Below are 16,441 nucleotides of genomic sequence, written 5' to 3'. Positions count from 1 at the left end.
GGAGTGCGTGATCTGACCATGACAAAGGCTCTATAATTATCTCCCCCATTTCCAGATCATTCTGCCACTGGCCAGAGACAAAAATTAGATCCAGTGTATGTCCTCCCGTGTGAGTGGGTGCATGAACTAATTGGGTCAAGTCCATGGTCGTCATGGAGGCCAAGAACTCCCGAGCCACCGCTGACATTTCGCCCGCCGACGGCAGGTTGAGGTCCCCCATAACTATAAGTCTAGGGGTCTCAACCGCCACCCCGGCTATCACGTCAGCCAGCTCAGGCAGGGCCGTTGACACATAGCAGGGGGCCAGGTATATTATCAACAGGCCCACTTGCAGTATAGGTAGTTCTCGACTTAATGACCACAACTGAGCCCAAAATTTCTGTTGCTGACATTTGTTAAGTCAATTTTGCTCCATTTTACGACCTTTCTTCCCATAGTTGTTAAGTGAATCATTGCAGTTTTTAACTTAGTAACACGATTAAGTAAATCTGGCTTCCCCATTGACTTTGTTTGTTAGAAGGTCGCAAAAGGTGTGATCACATGATCCCAAGGCATTACAACCCTCATAGATATGAATCAATTGCCAAGCGTGTGAAATTTGATCACATGACCATTGGGATGCTGCAATGGTCATAAGTGTGAAAAATGGTCATGAGTCAGTTTTGTTCAGTGCAGTGGTAACTTTGAAAAGTCATAAGTGAACTGTTGTAAGTCGAGAACTACCTGTATATAATTGTGCAAGATGTAAATGAAAATAATATTGGATTTTATTATTCCTCAACTGTTTATAGAAATTATAAGTTTTATACTGTGTTAGACTGTTTTAGACTGCTTATTAATTGAATTATTCTTTCATTAAATTTTGGATATAAAGGGCTTACTTTGATCAGCTAATCATATACTTTGTTTACTAAAGAGTAGTAAACAATAACCGTTATAGGTTTCTTCTTTGGATGAAAGATGGTACAGTATACAGCTAACCTGAAATAAAATAATGATTTCTGAAATAATTCTCTCTCTAGTGCAACTAATCTGCAGCCTGTTCAGAAACATGGCTCCTTATTGCTTTGCAAATGAATAGTTAGGAAAAAAAATATTCCTGAAGTTCAACAGAAAAATGCTTTCCCTTTTAAAAAAGCAGAATACAATTTCTCATTTGTTGATCAGATTGCTCAGAACGAATTTATCATTGTATTGTTGTTCAGAGCCGAATATGTCCTAGCATTGACTTTGGCCTACTAGAACTTTATTCATCACCACTAAACTCAGGGTTTATAATTTATAAATTATTATTATTGTTGTTATTTTATATTTCAATTTATTACATTTTTCTCTGGATTGTATATTTCCAAGCCCACAAAAGAAGAATGCTTACTTTTCTTCTTCTTAACATTCATCATGGACACATACTATTCTCTATCATCCTTTACTCTTTTTAATTTGCTTTACTCCCCAATTCATAATCTGAGGTATCATTTTCTTCAATATCTGTCTCTGATAGGTGGCATCTTGCCACTTCTTCAAAGCTTTGTCTTCTGACAGTACTAGTTAACATGGCTGCCATCTATTGCACCCCTATTCTAGTTTTATTGATTCTTGGTGAAACATCAAGTGCAATAAAGCAAGGATTAATCGCTAATCATTTTAATGAATCTACTCATTAATATTCTAGTGCACAGTCAATCTTCACTGACTAATTTTCATTGAAATTAAGATAATTTAGACTACCTGTTCTGATGTCTTCCAGATTTCATAATTCAGCACTACTTTGGGAAAAAATGGGGAAGAACTGTTTGAAGATGAACATACATACCCTTTTTTCAATTGCCACAAAGCTTGTAAACTGGGTCACAATGGAGTTCTTCAGGCTGAGCTCAATGATGTCGGACTTCAGCTGTTCTCTTTTCATCTAAATAGTAAGGCCCAGGCAAATGTTAAAGAGTCTAGTTGTCTGCAGGGACAAGCAACCTGATATCTACCAGATGTTTTGGACTACAAATCTTAAAAGCTCCAGCCACCATAGCAAGTGGGCAACATTGATAGGACTTCAGGAATTATTCTCCAAAATATCTAAAGGACATCCTGTTACTTCCTGCTTTGCTTATAATCTTTATCAGTGATATACAGCTGGGCTTGCAGGTGTGCAGTGGTTCACATTGTTATGATGCTGAATTGGAGGCTAGCAAGCTGTGTTCTAGACCCAAGTGCTGCTTCGTGGCAGGGTAAGCTCCTGTCATTCACTCCAGCTCCTTAATGGGAACATGAAAGGAGCCCTCACAGGCATCGCCTGGGCAAAAGTGATGCCACTGGCTAATCCTTTCAACCCGGTGCCTCCGACAGGGAGCCAGGCTAGTGGAGTATTTCATCCAGATTTTTTGCCATGGCAGTAACTTCTATACAAGTTGGTTTAGTTCCTAAAGTGGCAGATCTTCAACAGTTCATTTATAGTTTTTAATATATATTTTCAAGCATGTTTTAAATCATATTGCCATTACTATTTTATAGTCAAATATATTTTGTTCATTAAAGCACAATACTATAAAACAAAACAAAACAAAACAAAACATAGAATTACATTCTTTGTGTGCTATTAAAATGTGAGCATCCACAAAAAGAAAACTATCATTATCAGTTATAATATTAAGAAGGAAGTGGAAATATAAATTATGACTGGATTATTACATCCATGCCAGCCAAGTGTTTGATAAGGTTTTTGTTTAGCACAGTGTGTGAATCCTTCCACAATTAAAAGCTACTGTTAAATGCACAAAACTGTTAGTTCATGAGTTAATTCAGATTATAATGGTATAGTGGTTAAAGTGTGGCATAGGAGTGGTGAGATACAGGTTCTATCCTAATCCACTCTCAGTTATGGAAACTCTTGGGTGGCCTTGGACTATGAATTTCTCTCAGCTCTACCTATCTCACAAGTTGCCGCTGATAAAAATACAGAAGGAAGAACTATGTACACTACCTTGAGTTCCTCTACAAAGTGCAGGATAAAAATCAAGAAAATAAGACTTGACACTCACTTTATTGTATCTTTGCAATTCTTGGAGCAACTAGTCACCCTATCAGCAATGTTTTATGGTGACAGAATGGGATATCAAGGACACTTTCCTCCCAACCCACACAATCACCCTTCTGTCATCTTATGAATGTCCTTAACTTGCTGTTGAATAAACTCCTTGAGTAGGAAAAGTAGAGATGCAGTCAGCAAACTGCATCTCTCTTTTCCTCTTGCCATACATGTTTCCAGAGTGAAGAAATTGGCTACTATGTAGAAGATCTGCCCCTCAGACTGACTGGGAAGCACAAACGAGGTTGGCAAGGCACAACAATACCCCTCTGCAGACAGGAAGAGGAGGTCCTCTGAAGATGGAATGAGGTAGGAATTCCTGCCAACGATCCCACTGTACAATCCGTCCATAAATCTCATAGCATCTTAGGGACATAGCAATACAGAGCCAAAGCCATTGTGAGGGGAAGGAGCCTCAGCACTATGTATTTTGTTCCAAACCTATTCTATTTATTTATTTAGCAAATTTAAAAAGTCATCCATCAAACAAAACAACATCTGGATGGCTTACAAATATAATGACAATGAAAAGTATGTGGCAATGCAAGAAACACTCAACATAAATAAAAACAAAAACATGAAAAACCTCAGGCTTATAGGAGAACACTTAATTTAATTCCGTAAGAGAATCATAGTCCTAAATCAGTAATTTAATCAGAAACTAAGAATACATAAAAAGCCCAAAGTCTAGTCCAGCATCCTGTTTTCTTAAATGAGCAACCTAATGTCTCTGAGAAGGTTACAGAAACAAAAGCAGGATACAATCTATATCATGCAATTTTATAGGTGGTGGTCATAATAAAAATGGATAATAAATATAGTGTTACACAGTTTTTATTTTCTTGGGTGCGCACCTCATGTTCTGTTTCATTCTCATCGAGCATTCCTCGTTCATACTCTCTAATAAATGCTCTTGCTGCAAGTTTATGGAGCATCTGTACAAAGTATAAAAGAAGACATTGCGATCAGTAATATTAAAGCAATTATTAAATAGTTTGGCCTTGTCAAATGTATATTGAGCAGTTTGCCTCCGAATGTAAATAGTGTATTGGAAAGTAATTATTAGTCTATATCATCAGAGAAAACAATTAATTCACCTCAGCTAATCATAAATGGACATATCTATTCCTAATATTAAAATCCTATCTTTTCACATTACATATGGGTTAGCCTAATAGCCTTCCTATTTCAGGAAGAAAGATTTTATTATATAACTGCAAACCAATCAACATTTTAACAAGTTATGGTGAAAAATGGAGAAGGGCTTTGCAATGCTAGGCTAGTTTCCAACAACTAGTTAGGACTTTGGATTCTAAGACAACAAGCACTTCAGAATGCTCAGACACACATAAGTGACATCTGTTTGCACCTCCTTAAATAAACATGATTCCACTGCCAAAGATGAGGCTACTTTAAGGAAGTGCAGAATGAGGCTGCATTTGTGTTGACAAATGCATTTTAAAGCATATTTTTGCCTCTGTATCAAACCATCGTCTGCCTCTGGACTGGCAACATCACTATTGCAATTGGATCTGTCACTGCTTTTCTCGTGTCTTGACCATGTACAGCTTTCAAAGCTCCTACCCCCCAGTTCAGAGTCAAAGACTGCAGCAGGAGAAAAATAGACATCATGGTCTTGATAGATCCCATGTAACAGTCCAATTGCATCTAAACACGGTAAATGTCATGTCTCAATAGCATTGTCTTCATTTCATCCTCAATCCATGGGCTAAATTGTCCTTGGCTGAAAGACCCATGCACTCTCAGAGGAGTACAGATTTGGTGTACCTTCTTTCCTGTAGAGAGTGAGGAAGATGATCTTGATGCAAATATGCTGATGCTGTTGCCTAGGTAACAGCTCCAGCATATCTCCATCAAGATAATCTTTCTTATTCTCCAAACTTCCCAGGTCTGCTGAAGAGCTCTTTGGTGGGCTGGCAGCATTAGAATGTAGACTCGTCCTTTCAACATAAGCACCTGAGGTCATAGCAGTTAGGTTCAATACATGTAAACTCTTATAGTTTTTTACATACTTACTTAATATTTTAATCTCTTTATATAGTTTTTCTAATGTTTTTTTATTTTTTTTCATTTTGTCTATTTTATATATTTTTAGCTTTTAAAATTCTTAACTGTTTATATTTTACCTTTGCTATGCCAGTCTATTACCATAATACAGATTTGATTTGATTTAGAGTTTCTTTAAGAATAAAAGGATTACTGAGGAAAAAGTCCCACATCCAAGTAATTCTGGAGGCAAATAATCTAGCTATTGGAGCAAAAACACTTCAAGTAAGAACAGCCCAATGCTGGAACTATATCTGATCTCAGAAAACCTCTTTATTTATATTTCCAGATGACCAAATCTGTGTATGACAGAAAGCTTCAACTGACTGATTCCTCTTAACCCAACCTGTTATTATGGTCTTCTGCTCTAGGTTCATTCCTATCTGCTTTTTCCTATTTGTGATGTAAGACAGGGCATGGAGAATTCTTCAATAGGTAGAGCAGCATTGACAGTGAGTTGATGTTCACACATCTGATACATAAAATAACTTATGGTTGCTGGAATTGGGTATGTCTAGTTTAATGAAAAAAAGACTAGGGATGAAATGATAGCAGTGTTCCAATATCTAAGGAGCTGCCACAAAGAAGAGGGGGTCAAGCTATTCTCCAAACCACCTGAAGGCAGGACAAGAAGCAACGGATGGAAACTAACCAAAGAGAGAAGCAACCTAGAACTAGGGAGAAATGTCCTGACAGTTAGAACAATTAATCAGTGGAGCAACTTGCCTCCAGAAGTTGCAAATGCTACAACACTGGAAGTTTTTGAGAAGAGACTGGACAACCATTTGTCTCAAATGGTAAAGGGTTTCCTGCTTGAGCAGGGGGTTGAACTAGAAGACCTTCAAGGTCCCTTCTAACTCTTTTATTGTGTTATTCTTATGTGCATTGTCTATATCCAGTGGGGCTTACTCTTTTGAATGTATTTTATGACTGCACTGTAACTAGAAAAATATTCATCAACAGAAGCTAGGGATCCAAGTACTCTATTTTAAAATATTAAATCAATTTATGGTTTGAGCAATCAATGCCTAACTCACAGTTCCTGTGGTCTTCTGCAGTTCAGTTGTAGACACCAGTGTATACAATTTTTGATTATCTACTTGTGCCTTTAAAATGGCCTGAAAGAGAAAAAAAACAGAATATTTGTCTTAATTTATTATTTTTCAAATTAAGAATGGTGGCATACACATCATGTAATAGCATGTTTCTTTGGACAGCTTTTTACCTGTGTGCAATTGAGGATAAATCCATAGACTAGAAGACGCTCGTGGTTAAATAGAGCATGTATCTGAGCAGGGGTACAACTAAGTTTAGGATTTTCTGTACTATAAGTCTGCCATTCAATGAGAATAGAACTGCACTGTGGAGAAAACATTCTAGTTGTCTGGCTTTTTACCTGCATAGAGATGGAAACAAAAAATTAGTTTTGGTTGCTTTGGCTAAATCATTTTACACAGAGCAGTAAAAACACAGCAAAATCGTACAAATATGAAGAAATGCTGTCTTACAGGGCATTTTATCAAGTGATTTAATCACATCCATTTTTTTAAATTAATTAGTCTAAAGTCTTGAACATGAGAAAACGAATGGCAAAAATGCAAAGGCTAAAATTATTTTTTCCACAGAGCTCTTTGATGCTCTTTGAGTTTGGTTGGTTGCAGATATTTTGTTACCTGACTATATAACATTTCAGTGCTAGAAGGGAGTGGGGATTGCTTCTTGTTATTATAAGAATAGCTTGCCCACTCAATGTTAATGGGAATGTGGTTTTCCTCTTGATAGTTCCTTAATTGGGGCAATATTTGTCTGCTTGATTGTCTCCTTGCTAGTTCCTCAATTACTGTTTTCTGTTTGATTGTCTGATGAAATCTCTAGTTATCTGAGTATTGATTGTTGGTGAGGAGCTCTGATTTTGTTTTTTCCTGTTTAGGTTTTTTTATTGTCTTTTTTGAATGTTGTGTAAATGTTGTTTATCTCTATGTACCCGTTGATGGCTGAATGTCTATGGATATTCTCAGTCATCCAGATCAAGAAAAACAAGAAAATCCAGTTGCCTCCTGAAAAAGCACCTTTGGGACTGTTGATGGCTGATTTGTCTGAGTGCCAAACTTCCAGGAATTCTGTAGTATTTTTGGATTTAGCTTTATCTCTCAGTTTCCCAGCTGAAATGACAGTTACGTCTGTCTATGTGTTGTGAAATTAAGGAGTTTTCACCATGTCTTCTGACTGCTAGCTGGTGTTTACCATTTGTACACTTCACAATTGGCTTCTGACAAACAGACTCCATGGAAATAGCAGTAAAATCACAAGTCATAGTCACTCATGTCTCACTTAATGACCTTGTTGCTTAGTGAACAATTTGCCCGTCCCAATGGTGATCATTAAGTAAGGACTACCTATATTGGGAAAAACCCTGGTAGCAAAAAATGACAAAATGCCACTGTTTCCCCATCAAGAGATGTTTATTCATTTGTACCCTTTTTTGTGGTAGCTTCAGATAGTACATATGGGGTTCTCCTGTCATCTTATACCCACAAACAACTGTGTGAAAGAGGCTGGGCTGAACTACAATAGAGTAATTGGTGCTTTGCAATTATTTTTTTCAATAAAAAATGCCAATATTATTTTCAAACAACCATGCAAATGTACTTAACAATGTAGAAATATAAAATTAGGCTTGCAATTTATTTCATTATTTTTTTGCATGAAGAAGATTAATATTTTGTTGCATTCCAGAGTTGTACTATTCTAGATGGGACTATTCCAGCTGATTGGCTGGAAGAACAGCAAGATTTGGCTTATGATGTTCCTGCCTGTTCTTTGACTTTCAAGGACTGACATTAAAAGGATAGCAGGTTGCCCTCAAAAAATGATAGTAAACTGCCTTCAAATTGGTCGGGGGGGGGAGGACTAGGAAAGGGGAATGTTGTAGTATGGAAGTATCCTGAAAAATAACTAATAAGTATATTAAATAGTGAAACCTGTTCCCCAGCTGATTGCTGTGCTTATAAAAATACTAAAATATACTTGCCTTTTTGTCCCAGTTATATTTTGACTTCACATCGAAATATTCAAAAGCTCCAGCTCCATAGTAGGATAAAGATCTCAGCATGTGACAATTTGCTGTAGGACTAAGATGATTTACAATATATAAAAATCTGGAACACAGAATCAAGCTGAGCAGGAAAACATGAATGTTATATGCCAGTGGTTCTCAACCTTCACACCAGGGATCCCCTTTAAATACCTTTTGTGGCCACAGACCACCAAGACGTAACTCAAGATTTAAATCATAAATCATTTCTTCAAGCCTTCACAAACTGCCTGTGACATTGCAGCCCTCCAGGGGTCCACGGACCACAAACTGAGAACCACTGTTATATGCAATATATTCTGGGCATAGTTACAGTGCTATGTGTTTCGCTGCACACTCCACCCTGCAGCATGATGTCATACTGGCCACATGATTGTAGAAATGTCTTTGGACAGTGCTAGCTCAATGGCTTTGAAATGGAGAGGAACACTGCTCCATAAAGTTGGCCATGACTAGCAGAGTAAAATTCGCAAGGACTCCTTTATCGTTACATTAGTCCACACATCAAATAAATACTAATAAATACACATGCACATACACATAAATATTAATAAATACAAATACACATACTAATAAATTTTACTAGTATAAATTGGGCATCCAAGGAGTGGGGATAGGAAGGTTAGAGAAAACAGCAAGGAGTAATGGTATGTGAGAATGATTTTGCAAACAGGAGGAAGAGCCACAGACTGGACAACTAGCAAGTAAAAGAGTTCTCAGCCTACAGAAAGAGATTATGTAGGAAGAATTTCAAAAGGGACCCTCCCTAGTTTTCTGGGGAGTAAAAGAAGGGGAAGAGAAATACTTTCAATCTTGCGAGATATTGTTAATGTAACCTTACAATAAAAATACAGCTAGTAGTCCTGGTTGTGCTTCTGTCTGGACTACCTAAAAGGGCTAATATAACCTCACCAATTTGTCTTCTGGTAAAAGGGTGTTTTTGCCTACCAGTAAGATCTCTATTGCTCTATAGCAATGATTCTCAACCAGAGCAACTTTAAGATGTGTAGACCTCAATTCTCAGAAGGGTTAGGGGATGCTGGCTGGCAGCTGAATTCCGCACATCTTAAAACTATTTAGGCAGAGAAAACTGCCCTATAATTTGCCAAGTCAAATATGCTTTGTATTTCTGTTTGAATGTCAGTTTTCACTAATTGTGCACTTACCCCACTCCACATGTGAATATTCTGGTGTGCAGTGCATTTTTCTTCACAACCTGCAGGGTCATGCCTTCGTTCTGAAGATGTCCATCAGATATAAGAATAATATTGCGCTTGCTTTTACTAGGGTAAAGCAAACTCAGATAACGCAGTACTTTCCATAAGTTTGACTCTCCCATTGTAGCTGTGGCTGACTAAAAATAAAAAATAAAAGCTAAATTAAGACCATCCTCTCCCAGATGTGTCAAACCTCAAGTCCCATGTTGTTGTTAGTTGCAAAGTCGTGTCCGACCCATCGCGACCCCATGGACAACGTTTCCTCCAGGCCTTCCTATACTCTACCATCTTCTGGAGTCCATTTAAGCTCACGCCTACTGCTTCAGTGACTCCATCCAGCCACCTCATTCTCTGTCATCCCATTCTTCTATTGCCCTCAATCTTTCCCAGCATTAGGCTCTTCTCCAGTGAGTCCTTCCTTCTCATTAGGTGGCCAAAGTACTTGAGTTTCAACTTCTGGCCTTCCAAAGAGCAGTCAGGGTTGATCTCCTCTAGGACTGACCGGTTTGATAAATTGGAACATTAGGATTGTAGTTTTATGGAACTATATCCCAGCCTAGGGATACTAGAAAACTGGTATTCAAAGCATCCTTCTCTAATAATACACTTACTGTAATAAATTCTTTCAAAGCTGTGAAATCCATTGGAGAATCATCAAGATTGGAACAAACTTCTACAAAATCTATAGAGGGGCAAAAAGTGTTATATATATTGATATATAAAGGATATATCTTTATTAGACGTAAGTTATAATAATTACAGCTGCAAAATTCAGAGCATAATCATATAGTTCAGAAGTAAGTTTCATTGATAACATAGAGCTTAGTCCTGGTTAACTGTAGGATGATCAAATGGGGATTCAAAAAAATCTCCATGGAAACTGGACAGAGTTCTAAAGAATATATGGGTAGTCTTCAACTTATGACCACAATTGAGCCCAAAACTTCTGTTCTTAAGCAAGACAGTTGTTAAGTGAGTTTTGCCCCATTTAACTCCCCTTTTTGCCTCAGTGGTTAAGTGAATCACTGCAGTTGTTAAGTTAGCCACACAGTTGTTAAGTGAATCTGGCTTCCCCACTGACTTTGCTTGTCAGAAGGTCGCAAAAGATGATCACATGACCCTGGGGCCCTGAAACCATCATAAATACATGCCAGTTTCCAAGTGTCCGAATTTAGATCACGTGACCATGGGGATATTGCAATGATCATAAGCATGAAAAAAGTCACTTTTCTCAGGGCTGTAGTAACTTTTGAGTGGTCACTAAATGAATGGCTGTAAGTCGAAGACTACCTGTACTAAAATGAAGAATAGAAAAGATGACATAATGGGTCTTACTTGTCCCAAATTTGAATACACTTATTTTTCTTGTCAAATGACATGAGTTTAGAGCATGTAAGGCAATCTCCTTGGCTTGCTGGATTGCTGAACCTGCCATGGAATTGGAGCAATCTAGGCAAATAACAGCTTCACCGTGGATGCTTAAATGATCAAATGGAACTTCAAACTCTGGTTGAAATACAAGCATACAGGCCTAAAAGGAAAGAAATGGGGGGGGGGGGGAATCAATCAAAAGCATCCATCTGAAATGATAGGCAGATGCCAGCTAAGACAGAAGACTCATCATAGGTCACAAAATCTGGCATTTGCAGTGGTTCAGAGTTAGACAAGTGATTTATCAGAACTCTCACCTGGAGTGTCACGAATTCAGCATCCTGAAAAATCTGTCTGAATTCAGGAAGTCCTCAACTTACAACCACAATTTGGATGGAATTTCAACTGTAAGTCATAGTGTTTGTAAACTGAGGCACCAGATGACTGAACTTTTTTGACTGCTTTTACCATGGTTGTTAAGTGAATCTTGGGTTGTAAATCTGAATCCCCTCTCCCAAATAGGTGTTGTTTTTTTGCCAGAAACCAGCAAAAAATGTTGGAAATCAGGAAAAGGCATTGCAAATCACAATCATTTAACCATGGTTTGCTGCAACTGGTCGTTAATGTGAGCTGGTTGCCAAGCACCTGTAATGCACTCACATGAACCCATTTTATGATAGCTGGAAATGCTTTACAAGCCATAAAGAGCCTTTTTGAAGCTATTGTAAGTCCAAACGACCATTTAATGAACAGTCGTAAATCAAGGACTACTTGTAGGCAATTGAAATAGGGAATATACGGAGGACTAATGGCTTAATGTTACTAACTAATGTTATCCCACTTATTGTTGTGAATCAGTTGCCTAGGAATTCTTGCAAGGCCCTAGACCTTCTTGCAGGTGGCACAATATCCAAGCTGGACTTACAGTTTTTTCTAATGGTGTTCCTCAAATTATGACCACAACGGAGTCCAGAATTTATGTTGCTAAGTGAGAAATTTTAAAGGGAGTTTTGTCCCATTTTACAACTTTTCTTGCCATATTTCTTAAGTGAATCACTGTGGTCATTAAATTAATAACACCGTTGTTAAGTGAATCTGACTTCCCAACGGACCTTGCTTGTCAGAAGGTCGCAAAAGATGCCCACATGAGCCCAGGACATTGCAACTGTCACAAATATGAACTAGTTATTAAGCATCCAAACATAAATCACGTGACCATCAGGATGCTGCAACGATCCTAAGCGTGAAAAATGGTTGTAAGTGATTTTTTTTCAGGGCCGTTGTAACTTCAAACAGTCATTAAATGAACTGTTGTAAGTCGAGGACGATCGGCTTCAGGAGACAGATTTTCATCAGGGATGCAACCGGCAAAGAAAGGGCTTATTCCTCTTTGACCTCACTAATTATCATCCTCTCACATGCACCCTTCAAACACAAGCAATCTTTTAAATGCAAAGACTTACTGAATAAAATGTCTAGTTTGGCCCTAAAAGTAGACACAATTATGCATCATAGTATATGCTTAAAAAATTTTAAAATCACCTCGCTATTTCCATCTGGATGTTTTTCAACCCACATTCTGGGCAAATATACATCCCCAATCAGGATTTCCATTGAAAAGCCACTAGTGTCCAAGAAACTGCCTTCAGTAGTAGAAACCACTGCTTTGCAATCAGTTTTCTAAATTAAGGGAATGTGCAAGAAAGAAAAAGAAAAAAGTGCTGTAAGACAACCTGAATTATTGCAACCTGATCTTTTCAGACATATCTGTCTAGCCACAGGCACTGATAAAAGTGTGTGAGAACAAAATCTTGCAAAATAGGACATTACAATCTGGAAACCTTGCCTTCTATTCTCTCTTTATACTACTCCACCCACCTTGGGATTATCTCTCTTTAGATTTTCATCTAATTATTTTTTAAATTCTACAAACACTAGAGCAATGTTTTTCAAACTGTACCTGGTTGATTAATTTGATGGGGTTCCATGACAAAAGAAGAGCAATTAAGAAAAATATTGACTTGAACACAGTCAATTTTCTGTCACTAGATAGATCACTACCCTTTTGATTATTGATTCTAAGAAATTTAATAACAGGTTCTGCAGCCTGAAAAAGTTTGAAAGCCTCTGCCCTAGAGTGCCGCACAAGCCTATCAATATATTTCTTGTGAAAAGATGATAATAATTTAGCAACAACATTCACAGTCTAACTTTGGAGGTAAAAGGAATTATTCTGGCAAGGCTGCCTAATATAAAATACTGTGCAGTAGTGCCACACAAGAATTTATTTTGATGAAATTGTGCATAGCCTGACTTAGAAACCTTCATAGTTTTTTAAAGCTATTTATATGTTAATGTTGTATTAAGCAATTTACTTACCTTTATTTTAAGCGGATGTGTCCAACTACTAATGTTATTGATTTTGAAGGGCATTTCAATGGACATTTCTAAACTGAACTCTCTGTCATAAGATAAAGAGAATCCACATACAGTTTAGGACGCAGCTAAGATATAATACAACTTTAGATAAGTAGGCAGATTTTTTTTAAAAATAATCCATTAAAGCAGAGGTCCCCAACCTGTAGGCCATGGCCCACTACCAGGCTGCGGCCTATTGGCCACTGGCCCATGTGAGTGGCTAGCTGGTACTCGCCTGAGTGTGTGCGCACACAACTCCACTTGTGCAAGCATCACCACGAGCGTCACAGGCGTTCGCAGCCCCACTTGCGTGAGCGCCGCCACAAGCATCACAGATGTTCACAGCCCCACTTATGTGAGCATTGCCACAAGTGTCTTGGGTGTTTGCAGCCCCACTCTCGCAAGCATTGACACAAGCATTGTGGGCATTTGAGACCCCACTCACGTGAGCGTCGCCACAACCATTTACGGCCCCACTTGCGCGAGCGTCACCACGATCTCTCGCAACCCCACTCTCCCCGCTCCAGGCAGCCAACCCTGAAAGTTTGGGAAATTCTGCATTAAAGGACCCAGATATGAAAGGTGAGCAGTCAGCTCACGTGTTGTTTAAGTTTTTGAGAGAAATTATGGGCTGCTGGCTAGACTAGAAAGATGAAAGTTGACACTGGTAAACTACTTCTATAATATACCAAGGAAGCTTAATGGATGGTAAGGGATTTTAGGAAAGATACAGAACTAAGGAGAAACTTCCTGACAGTTAGAACAATTAACCAATGGAACAACCTGCCTCCAGAAGCGGTGAATGCTCCAACACTGGAAGTTTTTAAGAAGAGACTGGACAGCCATTTGTCTGAAATGGTATAGGGTTTCCTGTCTGAGCAGGGGGTTGGACTCGATGACCTCCAAGGTCCCTCCCAACTTTTATTATTATTATTATTATTATTATTATTATTATTATTATTATTATTATTATTATTATTATTATTATTATTATTATTATTATTATTTTAATAAATGAGATGCTCAGGTAAATAATTAAGCAGATTAAGATATCCCATTCAGAGAAACAGAATTTGGGTCACAATGAAAGTCAAATTTTTGATATTTATTATTATATTTTTAATAGTAGGGTGTCATTTGGATTTTTTCCTCTTAGGAAAAAAAGCATTCTTCAATCATTCAGTCAGAGAGTCTGTCTATCTACCTATTTAACTACCCACTAACCTAGCCTTCAGAACAATCGTGAGATAAGCGTCACCTCTCACGATGTTTCTGAATGGTAGAAAGGCTGGAAAGAAGCTCAAATCTTCAGGATGAGAGCTTCTTTTCTTCAGCTCACTGCTTGAGTTGTCTTCTGCACAGAGGGTGGTGGGGAACTCCAGTATCGGGCTGGAGAAAAGCTTGCATCCTGAAGATCTTCCTTTCCTGAGCCCCTGCAAGTCCTCTCTCCCCAAGTACATGGAGGAGATGGAAAATCGTTTTGCAGGAGGCAGCAGCTTGCAACCTTTCCTGCTGGCTTCCCCACTGACTTTCTGGAGAAGCCAGCAGAGAAGATTACAAATGGAAATTACGTGATTATAAAATGCTTGGTAACCGGTCATAGGTATGAAGAGGTTGCCAAGCACCTAAAATGTGATCATGTGACTGCGGGGATGGTGCAGCAATCATAGCTTTAAGGATGGGTCATAAGTAATTTTTCCCAGATCTCTAGTAACTTTGTGGACTACCTCTATCTAAGTTTTAACTTGCAAATAAGAAAACTGTGGCAGTTCACCAACTCACCTTTTTGCTTCTGTTTGTCTAATGCAAATTTTCCTTACTGAGTCCTAGTCAAAAGATAAATATTAAGTTACGAAACATCATGCTCTGGAAGATGACATTTATCTTGGCAAGGGTATATTAGTAAAACTTATTCTTTCTTTTATTGATCACTTTGGATTTTCCAGTACAAGAGAGTTAACAGAAAAGTTGATATTCAATAGAGGCTTACATTAATTTAGGGCTTTTTCAAAGTCACATTCCTCTTGTTAAGCACATTAAGTCCATAACAAAGTGAACTATTATAAAGATAATTTGCTTGGTTTGCTGGTTATAAATGCAAACCATTTCCTTAAGCCAGTGGTGGCGAACCAGAGGCGTCGCTCGGAGCCCTCTGGATGGGCACACACACCGTCGCTCCAGCCCTGCCTCCTCCTCACCAGCAGCCCCCCCCGGCGCAGCCCATATGAAGCAGCGCAGCCAAGGACATGGTAGCCGGGCAGTGGGGACAAGACTCTGCCCTTGCACCCCATCACACGCAAATGATGCTGCGGGGCATGGGCAGAGGGTGTTGCCACCACGGCGCTGCTGGGCTGCCTGGGTGATCTGTGGCGGGTCGTGGAGATGGTGGGTGGTCCAGCGGGCAGGGCGGAACGGGGACAGGGGTGGGGTGGTGGTTTTGGGGCACTCGGTCTCTAAAAGGTTTGCCATCACTGCCTTAAGCACAGTATGGTTCTAACCATATAGTTTTGACACTTTATAGCAGTCAACTAAGTCTCCTTCAGTTGTCTTCAAAGAAGAATAAATGAGTTCACATGGCACTTCATTAAACCAGAAGCTTATTAGTAACATTAATTAGCAATGTCTTAGTAAAAGCATACTGACTTGCGTGTTTTCATGTAATGCTTTGTCTTGTTGCCAAGGAGCTACAGCAGTTGGCAAGTGAAAGCAAAGATTTCCATTCTCGTAGCTGAGCTCTGTGATGTAGGTGATCTTGATGAGCACTTTTGTTGAAGGCGGCAAGTTTCCAACAGAAACAGTAAAAATGTCCTGTGAAATAAGATTTCAGTTGCTTATAAAATGATGATTTTACAAACAATAGTACAAGCAATAGTACTAGATAGCAAATGCTATTAATGAAATGTAGTTAAGCATAACTTTGCAAGCAAAAGGCTTTCGGTTTGATCCCTGACATCTTAATGTAGAGCAAAGTAAGAGTTCTTTCTGAAAAGCTGTAGAGATGCTGCTACCGGTATTAGTTGGCCACTGATAACCTAGAACAGGGGTAGGCAACCTTGGCTCTTTTATGACTCATGGACTTCAACTCCCAGAATTCCTGAGCCAGCACAGCTGGCTCAGGAATTCTGGGAGTTGAAGTCCATGAGTCATAAAAGAGCCAAGGTTGCCTATCCCTGACCTAGAAAAACCAATGTTCTA

General features: G+C 38.7%; 1 protein-coding gene across 1 annotated transcript in view; it reads right to left on the bottom strand.

The window, feature by feature from the left end:
- The window catches only part of PARP4 (poly(ADP-ribose) polymerase family member 4), a 48,826-nt gene that overhangs the window by 12,472 nt on the left and 19,913 nt on the right, over window positions 1-16,441 (bottom strand). The window contains exons 17-28 of the mRNA XM_015816829.1: window positions 15,890-16,054; window positions 15,029-15,072; window positions 13,208-13,289; window positions 12,371-12,508; window positions 10,793-10,988; window positions 10,069-10,139; window positions 9,407-9,594; window positions 8,178-8,277; window positions 6,372-6,542; window positions 6,184-6,264; window positions 3,934-4,014; window positions 1,814-1,909 (exon numbers count right to left, since the gene is read on the bottom strand). Of these exons, the coding sequence (XP_015672315.1) occupies window positions 1,814-1,909; window positions 3,934-4,014; window positions 6,184-6,264; window positions 6,372-6,542; window positions 8,178-8,277; window positions 9,407-9,594; window positions 10,069-10,139; window positions 10,793-10,988; window positions 12,371-12,508; window positions 13,208-13,289; window positions 15,029-15,072; window positions 15,890-16,054 (1,413 nt within the window). The remainder of the gene's footprint in view (window positions 1-1,813; window positions 1,910-3,933; window positions 4,015-6,183; window positions 6,265-6,371; window positions 6,543-8,177; window positions 8,278-9,406; window positions 9,595-10,068; window positions 10,140-10,792; window positions 10,989-12,370; window positions 12,509-13,207; window positions 13,290-15,028; window positions 15,073-15,889; window positions 16,055-16,441) is intronic.

Source organism: Protobothrops mucrosquamatus, unplaced genomic scaffold (genome assembly GCF_001527695.2).
Source record: "Protobothrops mucrosquamatus isolate PMUCROS unplaced genomic scaffold, P.Mucros_1.0 scaffold508, whole genome shotgun sequence".
Taxonomy (NCBI): Eukaryota; Metazoa; Chordata; class Lepidosauria; order Squamata; family Viperidae; genus Protobothrops; species Protobothrops mucrosquamatus.
The sequence above is the reverse complement of the archived record's forward strand: the minus strand, read 5'-3'. Positions and strand labels throughout refer to the sequence as shown.